We start from the raw sequence: 18,865 nt of genomic DNA on the forward strand, positions 1-18,865 counted from the left end.
ACATATTGCCCCTTTCGGCCTGCGCTGTGGCGGTCCTCATGGTTGACTCATGGAAACGGCTTGTTCGAGTCCCACTCAGCCGTATGCCCGTCTAAACTGTCTTTTCAGATGCATTTTGCGTATCCTAGGCGCCAACAGCTTTAGAATATCTATTAAGTGAGCTCCGAACTTTGTACTTACCACAATCGAAAGTAATTGTTTGCCATGGCCCGCATCGCTGTCACCGGTTAGCATCACTACTAAAATATCAACATAGAATGAAAGCAGTGAAAAGTTGTTGATCCATATTTTGTGTCATGAACTAAGAGCGGTTCTGTTTGAAGCAAGGCAGGACTGCCTCCGTGATAATACTCGATAGGCAGTGCCCTGATTGCTGCATCGCTATCCAGAGCAGAGGAACGCGCCTCTAAGTCGTAATTGTGAATTAAACTGTTAGCTTCCGAGGGACTAATCAAATGAAGCTTCATGCTAATCTTCAATGTAGTTTTCTTTTGGCCGGTTTTAAACTGTTCTCAGTGGCATATCATCTAAGCTGTTCTTCTTAATTGGACTAAGAGTCGCATTGGTTATCATGCTATTAGAGTAATCATAGTAATAGTAGCTTTAGCTCGATGAGAATAACTGCAAGCTTAGCTAGTCTGAAAGGACAGGTCGATTTGCCACTGATTAGGTCTTATCGGACGTTGCCAGCCCGATGCCTACGAGAAACGACCTATTTCGGAATACGAATTAATCGTTTGTTCTCGCATTTTAGAGATATTTGCTATTTTTCTTTGGTGAGACGAGATTTTAGGTGTCCGCATGGAAGCATAGGTGTGGAAGACGCTTCTGCTCGGTAATTAAATAAAGATGACACCGCTAGAAAATACGGCGGGTTTTTATTTGGTGACAATGGACATGTAAGGTAACAGATAGATATATTATGCGGCAAAGCAGTCAGCACCTCTGTCTACGAAGTCATCTATATTATATATCAAATGTTGGCCAGATGGCTATGCTAATGATTAAATGAACTGCTATATGTTTCACCGGAAAGTTTTTGATAGTCAAAAATGATCAGAAGTCTCTGTATATACGATAGCATACATACATACACGGGATAGAAAAAAAAAACTCCAGAAATCCGAGTGCCTGCCTAATGTATTGCTTCCGCGGAACTATCTGGGTTAGACCTGAAATCTGTTCGGCTCTGTCGTATTAACCCCTAGTTTGTTGCCTAGATTTTTCTGTCATAGATTGATTCTGCAACTGCATTCTGCCACAGTACCCTCTTGTAGAGACTCATAATTTATTGTCGTTCTATGCATATACATCCTTGTATGCTAGCACAAAATCGATATGCCCATAACTCTTGTGGCGTTATCCTGGTGTGTAATAACTAATTCTAATGTGTTATAATGAAATCTTATGCTCGTCAGTCTTAAGTGGTGCCCACCCACAGACCAAATCATTTTACAATGCATAGCTGTCGGTAGCTATCCAACCGCCATGCGTCAAAAAATAGCTCAATCCGCCCTCTATATTGCGAATTTTACGTACGGTACCACCAAACGAAGCGGTTAAAAACCCAGATCGTCTTACGTGTCTGGTTTAGTTAAGTTTAACAGGCAAATACGTTACCACTGCACAATGTTCCTTCTGCTCAAGACCTTATGTTAGCTTGAACAGGAACACACAAAAACTAGGCAACGCATTACCAATTGGAGACTCGCCGCAATCGATGGCATTTTATAGAGGACATTAATACCGTACGACGTACGTGGCTGTTTCACCTGATCGGCTTCAGTGCGAACCCAAGTGATTCGCCGTATCCCTCTTTGGCGCAGTCAGTGCCGATAGGTCTGCTAATCCAGCTTTTGTCCTGCACTTCAGGCCCTCGACTCTGTAATAGTATATGGGACAGAAAGACGGACATATGGAATAGCATAGCTGGGCCATTAATTGAGCAATAAGCCGCGTTGTTTCTATTTTCGTGACTGTTCCCGAAATCAGTTGTAGTAGTACTTGAACGTGTCTGTTCATTAAACTTGAGGATACGTGGCGGCCTAACTTTGAAGCCAAACGTAGAAACGCTTTGTTTCGTACTGAAAGGGGTCTGCCGTGAGAAGTAATACCTAATATAAGAACTGGATATGGAAACCCAAAACATTTCAATATCGTTATTTAAAAAAGGTCCGCAACAACAAGCAAGAACAAGCGTGATCCAATGGATAGGGCTGTAGCGCAGTCGAATCCCATGAAATACAAAATAGGATTTAATATTTCTATGCAGGGGTCCACCACGATTCACGATGTCGTTAATAAAAGAAACGTTTTGATAAGGATTCAATGGCGACATGTCTATCTCCTACGAACCAAAAAGGATACATGTAAGATTTACTTATCTTGAATATTAGGAGTAGACACTGTGCCAGCAGTCTGGTGGTGTTATGTTTAGCGACTATTCCGTACATAAAGCTCGAAGCTATTTAATAGCGAACAATCAATACTGCAGAAAATTAAAAAGGCCCTGCAGGATCCTGAAAGGCAACGACGCATTCTATTGTCTTCTCACACGAAGAAGCAATTGAAAGTCAGGAGTACCAACCCGGCAATGGAGGGCGTTCTAACACAGTGTAATACTGGCGTTAAGGGGGCATCCTTTCTAGCATTCGGGACAACGTGCCCATTGGCTCCGTTTGTTTGGTGGAACAAAAAGTAGGCAGGGCTGGTAGGAGAAACAGCAAATGTGAATAGGTCGACTTTCCACGATGGCACATAACTGTGTAGAGTTGTGCCTGCTGTGATGGAGAGTTCATTGTGATTGCTGACTGTAGTCGTTTTTATAGCATCGGCCTGATAGTCCGACGGGTTCACTTCTATTCGGCCTCCTGCCCCGTTTGCCGTCTGAGGTCCAAAGTAATCAGTAATGATCATACAGATATTATGTCCCCATACAAGGCCGTAGCTTCCGCTTCGTTTGAGCTCCTGGGGACGAGATCGCGTCGAATGCCGACCGAAGCCCCATACCCACAGAAACTCAGCCGTTTCCCCACCAGTTTTCAACAAAACACGCCACGCTAGCCAACGTATGTGCTGCACATACACGGTCAGAGATAGATTCTGGCAGACCATCATTCACCATTGTCGCTTCTGCCGCATATTCCTATGCAAGCGCGGAATGCCTCGGAGAGCGCTGGCGTTGGTGTGCCAACACGCAGCGAGCAAACTTGTGCGTCAGCAAAATCAGTACATTCATTAATCATCATCTGTTCTTTCTATATACTCCTACGTTCAAGAGAATGATAACGAGAAAGAACTCATAAAAGAGGTTGATGAAGAATAAGCGGAAAAGGGCTATGGGAGACCCTTTGCAGGCGGGAACACCAAGCCAACCTGCGTTCTTCGTTGAGCGAGTGTCGGGGTTATGATTGCATATAAAAGGGGCTGAATGAGATTTCAAGCTTTCAATGATGATACGAACTCCCGTTGTCGACAAGTGCTTTGACAGCTGTAGTGATATTCTCTCCTTAATTAGTAGTTGTTACCTGGCAATTATTTGGTGTATGTACAATGAAGACATGTAGGTATCGGTGCCCACCATACAATCAGTGTTAGAGTTCACGCCAGATGCTCTGCATTATGTTAGAATAAAAACAATGAACATGATGCTAATCGGATAGATTGTTCGGTTGCTGATTACCCGCGAAAATGTTCTCATTCTTGTACTCAAAGAAGGTAGCTCTAGGTAATAATTTGAAATTTAATATAACAAAATGACAGCGAATGTATTCTGCTTTCATAGAGGATGGCCTGAGTTACCAAGGAGCGCTTCAAAGAAGCTCATAAATTAAACGCATAAGCTACCTATAGCTTTCGTGGTCTGATCTTCTGCGCCGGCGAATATATTAGGTTTGTTTCCACATACTCTGATATTGTGCGAACCCCGTATCGTAGAGGCAAACTCGTCCACTAATTTCCATCTAGTCTAAACTCCTTTAGACTTCAGGTGAGAAAAAATCGCCATAGTACGAGCTTCATATATCAACCATGGCCGCAAGTAGATAGGCACCCTGCGAGCTAAATCAAGTCAATAGCAAGCACTCATGTATACTCACAGTATTATTATATAATACTTTAGAAAAAAAGGGGCAAACGTTCAGCGCATTTCCTCGAGAAGCTCAACCTTGCTAAAACTAGAGAAAACTGAAACCGGTAAAGCGACTTTGCCGGCTTCTTCTCTATATAGCCTTTTTCAAAAAGCCTTGACCCTGTCCTTACTCGGGCCCAAGACTGTTCTGAATAGCCTCTCTACGCAGGTAGGCGGTACCTTACGAGTCGGTGATATTGGCTGTGCGGAGACAAGGAGAGCCAAAAAAGTTTAGAAACTTACCTGTCGTTCCTAAATAGTACAGTTAGGCACTTGACGGACTTCGATCGGTACGTTACACCTGCTGCTGTACAAGTGCGACAAATCAAACCTAAAACTTCTCCGCTGTAGGCAGTACCCGTCGTTTTCACTGTTGCCAGACGACCCTATCGTGGTGCCAGCGTTAGCACTAGTTTATGAGTTGGTTACTTTACTTCGTCCATAGTCCGGTTCGCTAAATTTGGTCAACGTTTCGTGTAAACAAAGAGCGATTAACTTTTAAAGGTTTTTCTTTTTCTGTACACCTGATGCTGATGATAATGATAATAATATTATGCGAGGAGTTCCAAATTGTTTTACGATAGAAGTTAACGCATTTGCGTACTACCAATACAACCGAAACTATTTGCCTCTATAGTCCATTGATTGGGACCCGGGTGTAGGATCTACTTATTCGTTCGTGGGCAAGTGAAACTGTGCTCCGATTGTATAACGCACGATCATACCCCTTAACCGCTATCTTTTTTGTTGCCCCTCCTGAGTCCTGAAACTGTTTTCAAGCATTCTTTCCCGATTCTTCAGAAGAAAGAAGGCAAGTTGGGTTGCTTCTCATTCATTACTCTTCTCGCACATTTTCTACTTCCTTACGCTTTTTATAAGCCTTGTTTTTCCTGCTTTCCTGACGCTTAGTGGTCCCGAAAAGGTCGCTCCTTTGCTCCCTTGGTCTGCAGTGCCGAAGTAGCCTACACTCTCTATACCCCTGTAGTAGATGAAGTGAAATGCAATGCGGGGAAAAAACAGACTAAATAAAGGACATGTGGGCGGCTTCTACGGCCCAGTTCGGCTTAGTATAAAGTTCTTGATCACTTAGTCCGCTTATTTAAGTAATACTAATGACAATCTACTTAATATAAATGTCATTGCTAGTATCTGCCTCACTAGTATATACAGCACATATACTTTGCTGCCCGTGCTTATGATCTTTATGTATGCTAAGCATGTACGTGTCCAATTCAAAATGCTCGTGTCGGAACTGAAAAAATCAGGGCTGCACAAAAAGTAATACCATAACACAAGCTGGAGTGGCTGATACATACGCTTAGAAAAGTGTGACAATTCTTCTGACCCGATTGACTGAGACGGAGAAAAAATGTTTTTCACAGAAAATTGTGTATACAGCACATAGAAAGTTTCCATCATCTAACAATAATGATAAAATTAAATTATTGATTTTATTTTCTGCACTAGTGAAAGCAATATCGGAATAGGGAAGCAACCAGGACCTATTGTAGGTCTTGCCGAATGTCACACGATCTTAGTTGACGGAATGCATCACTTATCGATTGCTACTATCCTCTTCAAATAGCGTTGTTTGTCTAGGTCTGATCTCCGTTGCCAACGCCTAAATGGATTCTATGTATGTGGTTCTTAGGTTTATGTAGAAGCTTCGTTACCTGTCCAATTGTTTCGTTATATATACACTCAGCTAGCCAACAAATATATACATATATATACTATCGTTGTATAGTATATACTGTATTATTGTACCACAGAGTACCAAATGAACTAGAACGTATTGAATTATGAAGCTCGGGACCATTTTGATTCTATATGGGTCGTTCTAAGTTACGGTTGCTGATGTCATTATTTAGCACCTCGCTGAATGAAACTTACAACAATAGGGGGAGATTACCGTAGAACGCTATAAATTATAGACTGACACTTAAATCGACAGCAAGCAATCGATAGTAGTAGTAGTAGTAACTGGAAAACAGTTTCTGACTGGAGAACAGACTCACGTGAGATTCGAACTCAGAGATGACCCTTCCACACAAATGGCGACGTCAATTGTTACATATTTGATGAAATATCGACGATAAGTAATGCTCTTCACGCCTGTGCATGCTGTTGCTTTGGCGTGATGTTATGACAAAGGTTTTTCCAATAGGTCTTAGGTTATCCTGTACATCGCTAATGAAAACCTAATTCAACAGACGTGTTCTATGAGCACATCAACTCGCCATTTTTTTTATGTTACTTGAGCTGAATCTAAGGTTTAATTGCGTTTATGGAAATCCTTTTTAAGCTCATTTTAATAACAATATCAAGCTCGTATTTTATCATTGCACTCCATGACGCCGAACGCTAAACTACAGGAGTTTGTACTAACAGAAATTGCTGGGCCTGTATATGCTGCAATACATGAAGAAGAATAATGTGACATACATTTTTTTAAGACTAAGGAACGAATGCAATTGCTGGCTGCATCAATAGGTCTCGTTTTCTGTAATTCTTAAAATATAGGCTACTCTGTAAGAGCGCCATTTGCCCTTAAGGTCTTTAGCATTTGGTACGTCAAAAGAGCTTCTGATGATGATCATCGCATTGTGACCACAGTGAACTAAATCCCGTAGGCATTTTGTATGAAGATTTTCCGTCACAGCTCATGCTGATCATAGCTATGGCCGTAGCATAGATATTAGATAAAGGCAGATTCGTCAACTAATGGTGCCTTGCAAAATTTCTTGCCGCTTATAATAATACTGGCAGATGAAAAGGACTTCAAATTAGATTGTATCGCAACCTTAACAATGTGTTATATCCTCGTCGACACACTGTCAGTAGCCAATGCATACGCAGGCCTCGTTGAATTCAGGAACAGGACCGTTGTGAATCATACGGACGGTTACAGTGAGCCATCAGAAAATCGCACATCAGACCCTAGCACTAGCTTGAGTAATTTCTAATTATCTGTTCCGGTTAAAGTTTACTTGCATCGTATGTGTATATCTGTTATTATCCGGTTTTGTATCTGTACGTATATGTGCGTGTGTACACTTGATGCGATAGCGACCGAGGAAACATGTGCACACTGACAAGCTTTCTAAACGGGCTAATTTCAAAGCCTATGAACTTGCTCATCGAAGCGTTCTGAATAGATTCCACGAGCTGATTGACAATACCTGATGGTACTTCCATCCAAATAATTCTACTATTCTCAACGATGTACCTTGTAAGAAGATTTATTATCGTACGTATAGAAATTTATTTGCGAGCCCGGCCGATCCCACGTACTTATTTGAGAATCCTGTACAATCTGTTAGAGTTTCAGTGCTGGCCTTTCCGTTACCGCGCCGCATTACTGTGATTATGTTAGCTGAACCCTTAATACATAGTTATATCGACCCGTGCGTTGCAGATGACAAACCTTCGTGTGGGAGTGATGCACGCCATGCGCGTGCATGACCTTCCGAGACGCTGGCTGCTAGATGAAGAACGTGCGCATCCATAAACTATTGCTATTAAGAATTGCCTAAAAGTATCTGCTCGTGAAAAAAGGTGAAGACTACGAAAATACATTATACGTTTAGAACTGAGGTACAGTGAATGTACTCTTGCATTGGATCATAGAATAGCTAGCAACCTTCGTACATCTCAATTAGTCCCACTTGCTTAAAATTTTCTTCTGTAATCAACTGCATAAATAAACGAGCGTCCCCTTAAGCGATCCTGTTAACGTTGAGGGTAAATTGTAGTATATCCACGATCTGCACCGAATTGCTTGTGGTCAGTTGTTCTCTCGCAGCCAATACCGCAGGATCGCTGCTGAACGACTGCATATATTAGAGAACACATTGTGGGTGTGTATTACCTCTTAAATTCACCTAGCTCTTTTGCTATTCCTGCACAAGCTTTTGCCGTCGATTGCTGGCTACCTACAACAGAAACTCCGATCTAGTTCCTTGCGCCCCCAGACCCGATGCATGAATAAACCACATACCCATAGCGTATTCATACAATATCCCTGTTTTCGTGTGCGGGTCATTGCTTCGCAGCACAGTGAGTAGCAAAGATATTAAGGCTGAAGGGCTACACAACTGAGTCATGAGTGAAACTTTCTATGCAGGGCCAATCCGGATTTTCTTCACCGCCGCTTTTTCCGGTGGGATGAAAGCAAGACAATTTCGAACTTCTGGGCGTGCTATTACCTAACTCTACCATATTGCCTTGAGTATCTATGGAGAATAGATAACTGTTCATTTTTATAATGGAAATAAATGCACCCCCTACGACGCCAACCTATTTATCGGTAACAGTCACTGGATCTGCGGATCCACTTAGATAACGGCGTTGCTCGGTTAATTGTCCACTTGTCTTCACGTAATAATTATGCAGGCATGTGTACATATTTACGTAAAATTAGAGAACAGCAAGTGTTCACGATGTTACTATGCATTCGCATCCACTTGCCATTAAGACTCTTAATAAAGCTCTCACGAATGAAAAATTAACTCAGCTGTAGTTACTAGCTGGAGGGCAGCGGGATACTGGGCAGAAAGGTTTTTAGCCATTCAATTTTCTAAGTGCCCTTCTCCTTCCAGGTGTCTTGTAGATGGAGGCTTTGTTCAGGCTGACACGGTTTGTTAGGCAGCAACCGTTGCCTGTTGGATCCTTTTTGGTGCCGCCTAGAAGAGATTCGCTAACTACCCCTTGTCACTACTGCTATTAATTGTTTACCGTTACTTACTGCTCTATAACTGAGGCCACGGTAGATCTTCAAGCACGGCCGACACAGTGAGTGAGAGAAAGAGAGAGAGAAACCGATATGTCAGCCGACCACGAATGCATTTCTCCTGACACGCAAGCTAGCACATAGGTTTGAAAACAAAAGGAGCTAGGTGAGGGGCGTGAAAGTGTTACGATGAATTGTTCCCCTTCGGCATCTATCTTTTTCCCCCGTTCACCTCTACCGATCCCTGTCCCTTATGTGTCTACTTACCTGTTTGGTTCATACCCAATTCACAAAGGTCAGGCCAATAATCTTTTGGTATATTTGTGTCACTCCCTCTTTGCCGATAATCGACTACCACCTCGAGTGTGCACTATGTAGGCGTAGATCCCTAAGTTTCAAGTTTTTGACGTTACAACCGCTTTAGCAGCCGCCAATGTTTCTGTAAAACGCTCTCGATCTTAAAGCAAGGCAAACTCAAATGAGTTGTTGTCTACTGAGCAGCCAGACCATCATACACCACTTCGCATAGGGGGGAACACTTGTCCCTCCGTTGTTTGTTCTCGTCTCCCTAATACCACTACTACACGCCGTGCGCTCAAGGAATCTGCTATTTATATTATTATATATTTATTTATCTATATGGAACGAGGGACCGATACGCTAAAGAACGCTTCTGGATTAGGTTTGGAACGCCTTCGGGCTCAAGGTTTAATGAACCCCAGACCCAGCAACGCCCTAGCTTCCCTAAAATAGTAAAATCCATTAGAGCAAGAGCCGAGTTAATTGATCATCCGGTAAATAGAATAATAGTTTGACGCTTTTTATTCACGTCTCCTCCCAAGAAGTCGAAGAAGTCCCAACTATTCAGAACGCCTCTGAAAGAAATTGTTTTTTCTTACAACACTGTTGCCAGTGGTATCCGAAAACAGGAAAGCAAAACGCAAAGAAAACCGAGGAAACTTTTTTTCTAACTCGCTTTCGTAAGGAGTACCGCTAAAAGGCCAACAACGACCTATATACCGACATCTGACCATTTTTGAACAGACTGTCCTCTTTTTGGTTTAGCAAGTACGAAATAGCTCCTAATCTCGACTCTCCAATTTTATGGCCGAATCAGTCAATACTGGCTCACGGATGGAACTGTACACCTCCTCCTGCTCCGAGTTACCCAGACAGAGCTACTGGATCGATATTCTTTAGGCTATGACACACAATGAAGCGGGAATTCCTAGACGGCGTTCAAGCATCGAATGCAAAACCAATGGGGAACTAACATAGAGTTCATGAGACAATTTGCTTTTCATTTGTTTTAACATGTTTAAATTATACAGTCGCATGTTGAACTGTGTTATGTGAAATGGCAATTAAATGATTTCTGTACTGATGTGGCTACGCAAGGGCATATATGCATCAGTACTAGCTAATAATAAATATGCCAGCTACTAAAGGTATCGTCACCACAATCTTAATTACAATTGTGTGATCCCCTGCGATTTCGAACACGCGCAAATACAGATCTTCCAATAGGAACCAGTCACTTTCAAATAACACGATTTATTGAAGGGCGTAGTGGCAGCATTCCAAGAATCTCTGCATAGTAGGAGTAGATTCAATGGTATTATGGAACAGATACGATTCCAATATTACCAATCAATTATAACAAAAACGGATCACGAAGATATTGCTCATAGCTCAGCGTAATTCATCCAGGCAGTGAATCTGTTCACGAACTCGCCGACGACAATCCAAATGATTGCTAATACGGCCATCAGAAATGCAGCGTGAACCTCCCACACTCGAGGCCCGTACAGGTCTTCGTTATTCTCTGCAGTTTTTTCCGCTTGGCTAGAGTCTACTTGCTGATTTGGAGCTCGAGAAATAAGGGCATCTCGGTTTAACGGATTTGACACCGTAGACGGAACGGGCCGAGAACCTTCGTTGGATAAACTAGAGCTATTGTCAACCTGCAAGCAGCTTTCACTAGCTTTTACGTGCGTATCTTCGGAATCTTTGAGCGCTGTTTCGAAAAAGAGAGGACTCCCACGGTCCGTATGTGTCGTCAGGACGATATGCTCAGCTTCTGCCTCTTCGCCTATGGCAGGGCCACAGTCATTACGTGCACTGACGTCCCCTAATCCACGATCATCAACTACAGCAACGCCTTCGACAACACTTTCATCGTCCGAGCCAGCCTGAGCAACCACGCTCCAGTCATCCACATCATCGTCTGACGCAAAATCCACGTTACATTGAATATAAGTTTCAAAATTGCTTCTTTAGATAAAAGAAAATCAGTGTGATCGGTGATTGTAGTGCGCGTTGCATGCACGCGTCACCTCAGTATAAACGCATCTCGAAAGTTCACGTAATTACAGGTTTGAAGTGAAGTGAAGTGAAGGAACAAACGTAGAAAAACTACGACAATTAGATTGAATAAATAATCGTTCTGTTACGTGGCCGTGTACTTCCGATACGATGCGTTCAACATCGCCGATTATCTAAAAAAGATTCTGAACATAGGTTACTCAAATATATAGTAACTGACGAATCACCCCGCCAAATTTGAATTTGAACAATTCGACAACGCTTACTTCGTTACTTTCTCGTTGTTCATTACGTTCCAAATAGTAAACCTTACCGTTTGAATGTCTGGCTGTGTTCAGGTTAAGATCAGTGTCTACGTGAGGCTGTAACTCTCGAAGCCTTGTCGCTCCGGTGTCACCAGATTCATGTCCAGGGCGTTCATCCATATTCTCGCTATCTTCTACAGTAGTCACAGTGTCAACGTTCGATTCATCATACAACTCAAATGCCAACGTTCCACCCACTGCGTTTGTCACAATAGAATCCAAGGGAATTAAGAAAACAATGGAGGATTATGCCGGCTTGTTCAAATGTAATCGCTTTGCTCAGTGGTTTCTTTCAAGACAGACAAAGACGGATAGCCCTGTACCGATCTGTATCTATTATGCCTCAAGCAACAGCACATGAAGCATCAATCCGATCTATTGTATTTGTATGTGATTATCTTTTGAACGCCCTCTAGATTCAGGAAACACTTACCTTCGCTCTTGGCCTCCGCCGTCAAAATTGGTGGGTTTATAAAGTCTCCGTTTATGCCGTCTGCGGTACTTGTACCAGACACAACTGTCGGGAGGTCTGTATCTGTATTTCCATGCGGGACAGTACATACACAGGAATCAATTATTCTCTAACCTTCAGTCTTCTCCTTATGTTTGCGGTTTACAGATATTTTAAGTTAAAAAAAAATTAATTGTATTTATTTTCAAATTTTCAAGGTTTAAAGAAGCTATTATAATAAAGAAACTAATATTTTTTTCTGATGCTGCTGCTGCTTAATATAAAAATATAAATCCCTGTAGTTGTTTGACTGATCATCGAGTTCAGCCTCTACATATTTTTTTACTGAACGATAGGCACCAGAGTATAATTTACTCGGAAATTGACTACACGGAACGTATTTTTTTTTTTTTTTAAATATGGGAAACATCACGTGAAAAGGAAAAGACATACTGGGCTCATTTGCGATGTCGGCAATTACGCCATGAGCTTTCGCTTGCGCTAAAGGTAAATCACCGCCCGCTTCAACAGTGAACGTGCTCTCATTGTCCCTAATTGGTTCTTGTAACATGCCGCTCTCTGTAACGTCATAAGGTACCCCCGTTATGAGCATATATCGGGTGTACCATGATTTACCCAATGTGATCAACTATTTTCATCACAATTACATTACAGCCTTAATTTTAATAGTGAAAATATTGTTCAGAGAACGAAATTAAGGTGTTTTCTCAATACGCACCTTGCGTTTCCACTGTAGGAGGTACGGAGCTGGTAACGGTGCACTGCATGTCGCAAGGCGTTTTTAAATCCGGACTTCGGCAACGATCGTCACCATAATGATGTTCGGTAGAGCTCACAATATTTTCGCCCGTTTCTAGCTGATCCTCCGTACCCTCGATATGGCTTTGAATGCTTTGACAGTTATCCGGAGCTTCACTTACTGCGAGATAGATGAATGGCATAAATACTGATAATATTCATTCAGTTGCTAAACGAGAACTACTTGATATACGTTCACGTGCTTCAAAGTAGCTGACCGGGCATACGTCAGTAGCAGTCCGTTAGCACGCTTATATAATGTAATTGACGCACATCGAGGATTCGGATAAGCGAATGATAACCCACGACGTAAAACTAGTGGGTTTGAAATAGAGCTAGTATGGGATCTATGGGAAACCAAAAACTTATATATGTACCTGAAAAATAAATGGTCTCGTTTTTATTGCTGCTCGACATCATCTGTAATTGGGCCGAAAAAGTATTCGCAGAATTAGAATTCACCATTAGGACCTTCTGCGCATCAATAGTAGTTCGTCTAGGACGAAAACATATCATCACAGGACGAGACACTTAACCAGGACAGAATAAATCTTTGATGTGACACGGCACTGCCCAATCCTTGTCCGCTGTATAGGTAAAACAATGATAGCGTACCGGATAAGGACGGGTAAAAATTCAGCGTTCGTATGTTTGATTACGGTATCTTCAGGCAGCTGAACGGCTATATATATATATATATATATATATATATATATATATATATATATATATATATATGTACATACATATACTGCGAATTCCACGTCGAACTTACAACTTCTCAAAATCGTAATAGAAAACATTGCTCACTTATGGACGCGACACCCTAGTGCCTGTAGTCAACTTCGTTATTGTTCGACACGAACGATTAAAACTACTTATCCGGTACAGAACGGCTTTTACTGTAATAATTGATACGCTAAATTAAAGCACACTATTGTAAATAAATTGTAATTAAAAAGTTATGTATTTATTTGTTGCGGCTTTTCGCTAGTCTGTTCAATGGAGGTAGCCTTCATAAAGTCGAAATGGGTTGGAAAGAATTGTTTCAAACACGGAAGCTGCTCCAATGAGCTGACATATTTCATATTGCAATTTTTTCAATCAATTATTTAATCACGCGTGTATAGCATATGTAGGTATCGGAGCTTGAGTCCACGACTCTGCATAACCATTTCACGCGTTCATCTGATTCTAATCCCAAAGCTTTCACTCTTTCTGCCCTGCTGTTGTACCGTTCAGAAGTGTCAGGGCCTTGCATTTCTTTAAGCCGTCATCCGGCAGGCTTAACGTCTTACTGTATTCTGTGTGCGCATTTTGCTTTTTCGTTGTCCGCCCACTGGAGCTTTTCCCTCTGCGTCATCAAAAGACAGATCGTATTGCTGTTTCGAGCCCGTTTTTAATTACTGATATCCGTCCACCGAGGCAGACAGTCTCGACCCAACTAAGCTTGTCCCTAAAAAGACCGCATCTCTCTCTTATAAATACTTGCATTTTAAGTACGCATACCTTCACGTACGCGAGCTAATTACGCGGATAAGATAGATATTTTCGTAAACGCGCTTTATACGTACTCGGAAACATCTTCCTACTGTTATATCCTCTTATACATTAAAAAACTAAAATGTACAAGTGATAGTGAATGTTATTACGTGAGCCCTGTCAGCCAACTAATGTTGCTATGACAAATTGGCTTGATTTTAATATAGTTTCTAATTAATAATCGTAACCGCTGTTTCTACGATCACACTGTAAGGGAATCATAGAAAAAATCCAAGCCTAGGACGCTAAAATATTTCTAAACTCTATTTTTGGCCTAGTTCACTGTGACAAGTTAGTCTACTATTGCAGAATAACTAAAAGAAATACAACTTATTCAATTCTGAAGTGACTGTCTAGAAATACGATGTCGGTATTTTACACTTCAGCTTTAATGGGAATTACTAAAATCGACGTGCGGCGTACGTCGCTGCGTCGTTCTGATATTGTGATGATTCTGAGATCTGCCGGTGTCTTTACACTGGTCCCTCTTGGTTTCGACGCAGTCACGGCCGTGTGCGAGTCTGAACCTACAACCCTTTGCAATAAAGATTTAATATAAAAAATCCATATTTGAGTTGAAGGGTCGTTACCAATGCCGGACGTTCGTCAGTAATAATTGAATATCAACATCGTTGTCCTGATAGCGGTGTTAGTAACGTACGTCGCTGCTATTATTCAGAATACGTCGTAGTCAGAGTTTGAATCCTATACGTTGAAACTATGATGCGTATGGGAGCAACCCAGTAAAATTAGTTCCGGACGTAAAAGAAGAAATTTATCTTTGTTTCAATATCTGTCGTGCTTCTTCAGTTCTGAACGTTTTGAGAAGTTCGTATCGATTGTTGCCAGCCATCTTTGAAACAATCACTTAATAACATTCGACGATTTATACTGGGCAGGCCGAGTTGGAGCTTAACTGTCTGAAAGGATGCGGTATCGGACGCGATGGTCTGGTAGTCCTTGGCATATAATTTCTTATAATTGTATATATATAGAAAATACACAATATAATTAGTTTTAGAACATTTGTATACTGCGAAACAACATTCATTTTGACGAGTTGAGAAATGGCTAAAAAGGCAGATAACTCTGTGTGATGAACGAGCATCAGATTCTGTGCTTGGCGCTTTCTTAGACTCTCACTTAAGAGATACACCCCGCAAGATTTCCCACATAGGGGTAATTTGTTTTCTGCCTCGTGTTTATCGAGCACACTGCGGTCGTTTGTCACTTATTGTAACGTCCACATTGAAGGGACTTTTCCAGGCTTGTAAACTTATATGTTTCTGTCGATGGAATCGTCCCTGGAGGATCTAGCCAAACAATGGGCCACTTAAACTGCTTCTCTTTGGTCCGACGCAACAAACGATGCCTCATGTGTTGAGTAATATCTACTTCGTAAGGGTACCAATTGGAATAACATCTTCTGTTGTCGTTTACAGGAACGGCCTGGGCTTCCAAAGTGGCCGGTGTCGTACAACCGGAGCGGAGCCAGAATCGGAGGGGAACACGGGAGCTAGAGAAAAAACGTCAGTTAAATTAAGAGTGTTTACGGGTGTAATGGAAAAATTCCGAGCCATTAGTGCAGGCCGGCTTTCCGTCAAGTTGCTGTTACTTATTAAACAAACAAAAATGGCTATACTAACAAGCACAATCAGACTATACAGCAGTTACTAGTAAATCACATATAACACTACCTTCGTTTATATAGATGTTATTCGTATTTTATAAATATTTATATACTCCAAGGTGCTTAAATGCGCATACTAGACATCGCCGTGTATTTAATCCTTTGTACAAGAGAGATCGAATAAAAATCGATTACAAGAGAAAGGAGCTCAGTAGGCGTAATTATTGGGCAATCCGATGACCAATCAGGGCAGAAAAGAAAGAAGAGTTGTTTCCTCTAACAGGTATGCGCGATATTTGACATAGCGTGCGCATCAAACAAAAAATCATGGTCCTGCTAAAGGATGGCAAGGCCGGGATTATCGACTGCAAGAGCCTCAGCCAAATCATAGCGATGAATGATCATCGTTCTAATTTGGCTGAAAGCAACATCGAGTTATGCTCATTAGTCTCTATACGCAGACGTAGGAATACCTTAAGTACAAGGAGTTCTTTTCATAAGGCTTGCCAGCCAATATTTGCCCTCACTCTGGCCGTACGATTTGTGTATTTAACTGATATTAGATAGATAGTAAGAATGACCGTACCTCTGTACCTGCTTGACCACTGGAGCAATCGACGAAGTTAGGAGTTCGTTTGAAGTTCTCATTAGAGGCTAAGGAGCTGCTGAAGGCGTCGCAAGAAGCTAAGGGATCACCTTGGTTATATGTACTATCGGCGTTCGCGGAGATAATCTACCCTGAATGAATGAATGAATTGATAGAGTCATTAATGTGTAAATACATTGGTACGGCGATACGTAAAAAAACAAAATCGAGTCTCCGAGAATTGTTCTAACAATTGTATTTATTCTGCAATAATCGACTGATCAATTACTGTGAGCTGCGTCAAAAATATAATTCCGAAATAGCTACCCCCCTCTGGCTTAGATGATCGGTTACTTTTTTTTTAAATCATTCCCCTTATATTCACCTACGCGATACTAGAAGTAGTGACGTTGGTATCAGCCGAGTTGAGCAGGACCGCATTATTTAGCTGAAAGGTCGTATATCCAATTCTATTTTTATTACAAAGCCAGCGATATATTCATATAATAATCGCTTTTATATTTTAGCTCCCTTAATATATAGGAGCGTATATTGACAAGACGTTCTAGAGTATCAAAAAGCGTGCCTACGAAAATGTTCGCTTCGGCGATCGTCTGGACGAAAAAAAGGCCCATCTACCGTGTGAATGAAGCTGTGGTAAAAACACGATTAAGGACATATACAGTTTTTGTTCATGTAGACATTTTTAAGTCACTGAATAATTAGTCATCATGGCGTTGAACGCGTAAGTTGCTTGCAAAAACTAATTGAAAAAATAAGTCATAACTAAATCATTAATTATTAAGTCGTATTTATTATCTGGTCATTTTCCCGTAACACGCAGAGTTTTGGAAGACATTGATCGCACAGTGCTATCTTCATGCCAATCACAACTACCCCATTAAATTACATTGATTTATCGGTGAAAATGAGGATTTGGGAATTTGTTGTTTCTGTGGTAACTCTGAATCGGAGATGAAAAGTTGCAATCTCTATGCAAAAAAATTGTGTGACAGGCAATATAAGGAATGGCAAGGCTTCAAGCGTACACGATACCAAGCATACGGAAGAGCTTTATGATTTTTAAATTGGCCAGACTCATTGGTTCATCGGGTCCGACACCGACATATATTACACACGCCTGATTATATAATAGCTAAAATGGAAATTGTTGGCTTGCAATGCGAAACGCAGCCCATCTAACGAGTATTCAATTCGAACAAATTACTCCTAGCCTATCGCGACCTTCTGAAAACCACTCCCATATTACTAGCCAGAATACATGAGTGATTCAATGATTATTTATATATTAATATTATATTTATTATTTAGCGATAATAAAATTGAAATAATAAGTGTTCACAATTTGCTCTATCAGTTGTACAAAAAAACGTTGGCTTCACCGTAGCCGTCCGGATAGTTTTTATCTAACAACAAATACAGGCGACAGGGGAAAATTTTCACAGGCGAACAGTGATCCAGAAAACCTGCGGCTTACCTATGATCTTTTATAGTTTTCAATTTGACGTAAATTTCGTTATGTTTATTGAGCTGCTTGACGTTGTCCCGGTACAAACATGTATTTTTTTTTTTTTTTTTCATCTATTTTCATTTGGTATACTATCGCTTTACTTATACAGCATATTAGAGAACGAAAATTAACAATTTTTTGTTGATATCGTATCAGATCAGCGATTTGTTTTTATACTTAGCCGAGCATTTCACCTTGCGACAATATATTTTATAGCCCTGAACGAACCACTAGTGACGGCAGCGAATCCTAACCCAACACTCCTAACCTAACTAGAAATGACGATGGGCAACAATGAAAAACGACCTATTTTTGTATATATAATTGGTTTTGTATTTACTCAATAAATCTTCAATCTATTGACATCTCGTTGGAAATTGCTAGGACTTTTTTTTCGACAATTTAAGGCAGTATAACTACTGCGTTCGTAAGCGCAGTAACTGCACTTACGCTGAACTTACTGCACTTAAGCTAGAAACTCAACAACGGACGACGTCCCACTGTTACTAGCGTATGCGCTATCAGCAACTTTAAATAGTTCTTAGGTTAACATGGCTAAGTTTGATTTAACTTGTTGTTGTCATCACTGAATGAATATTGTATTGTTATTGTTAATATTAGTGGCATCAATCGATTTTACCAACCTATTTTACTTGAACTTTTATTGTTCTTTAGCTGATCTTATCTATTTTCAATTAATTGTAATCCTCGATGTTCATCAAGTAATTCTATAGGATGTGAAGGCGATTGTTGACAAACATGGCGCATCCTGGCAAGGCGTGTTGTCCACTCTTTTGATAGGAATCAGAGCACCA

At 41.0% G+C, this 18,865-nt stretch overlaps 1 protein-coding gene across 4 annotated transcripts; it reads right to left on the bottom strand.

Annotated features, from left to right (window-relative positions):
• Nucleotides 1-10,387: 10,387 nt before the first annotated feature.
• LOC111244574 (uncharacterized) lies at nucleotides 10,388-13,650 on the bottom strand. Of its 4 annotated transcripts, none has more exons than XM_022791813.2 (7): nucleotides 13,508-13,598; nucleotides 13,139-13,181; nucleotides 12,682-12,882; nucleotides 12,396-12,521; nucleotides 11,925-12,026; nucleotides 11,500-11,688; nucleotides 10,388-11,088 (listed from the first exon to the last, which is right to left on the bottom strand). In XM_022791813.2, exons 1-7 carry the CDS (start codon nucleotides 13,562-13,564, stop codon nucleotides 10,547-10,549), a joined length of 1,260 nt encoding a protein of 419 aa, XP_022647548.1. In that variant the 5' UTR covers nucleotides 13,565-13,598; the 3' UTR covers nucleotides 10,388-10,546. The 4 variants fall into 4 exon arrangements, with proteins under 4 accessions (XP_022647548.1, XP_022647549.1, XP_022647550.1 ...); XM_022791814.2 differs by having other exon boundaries at nucleotides 10,390-11,088; nucleotides 13,572-13,650; XM_022791815.2 differs by having other exon boundaries at nucleotides 10,390-11,088; nucleotides 13,537-13,619.
• Nucleotides 13,651-18,865: the final 5,215 nt, after the last annotated feature.

Source organism: Varroa destructor, unplaced genomic scaffold, assembly GCF_002443255.2.
Source record: "Varroa destructor unplaced genomic scaffold, Vdes_3.0 BEIS01000002.1, whole genome shotgun sequence".
Lineage (NCBI taxonomy): Eukaryota > Metazoa > Arthropoda > Arachnida > Mesostigmata > Varroidae > Varroa > Varroa destructor.

What these genes read in the sequence shown, in the direction of transcription:
- LOC111244574 (XM_022791813.2), bottom strand. Translation starts at nt 13,564, where the DNA reads ATGTTTTCTATTACGATTTTGAGAAGTTGTAAGTTCGACGTGGAATTC. An exon ending in CGACATCGCAAATGAGCCCA is followed by an intron (nt 12,027 to 12,395) that starts GTATGTCTTTTC and finishes ATGGAAATACAG; the next exon opens with ATACAGACCTCCCGACAGTT. An exon ending in CACAGCCAGACATTCAAACG is followed by an intron (nt 11,089 to 11,499) that starts GTAAGGTTTACT and finishes ATTTTGCGTCAG; the next exon opens with ACGATGATGTGGATGACTGG.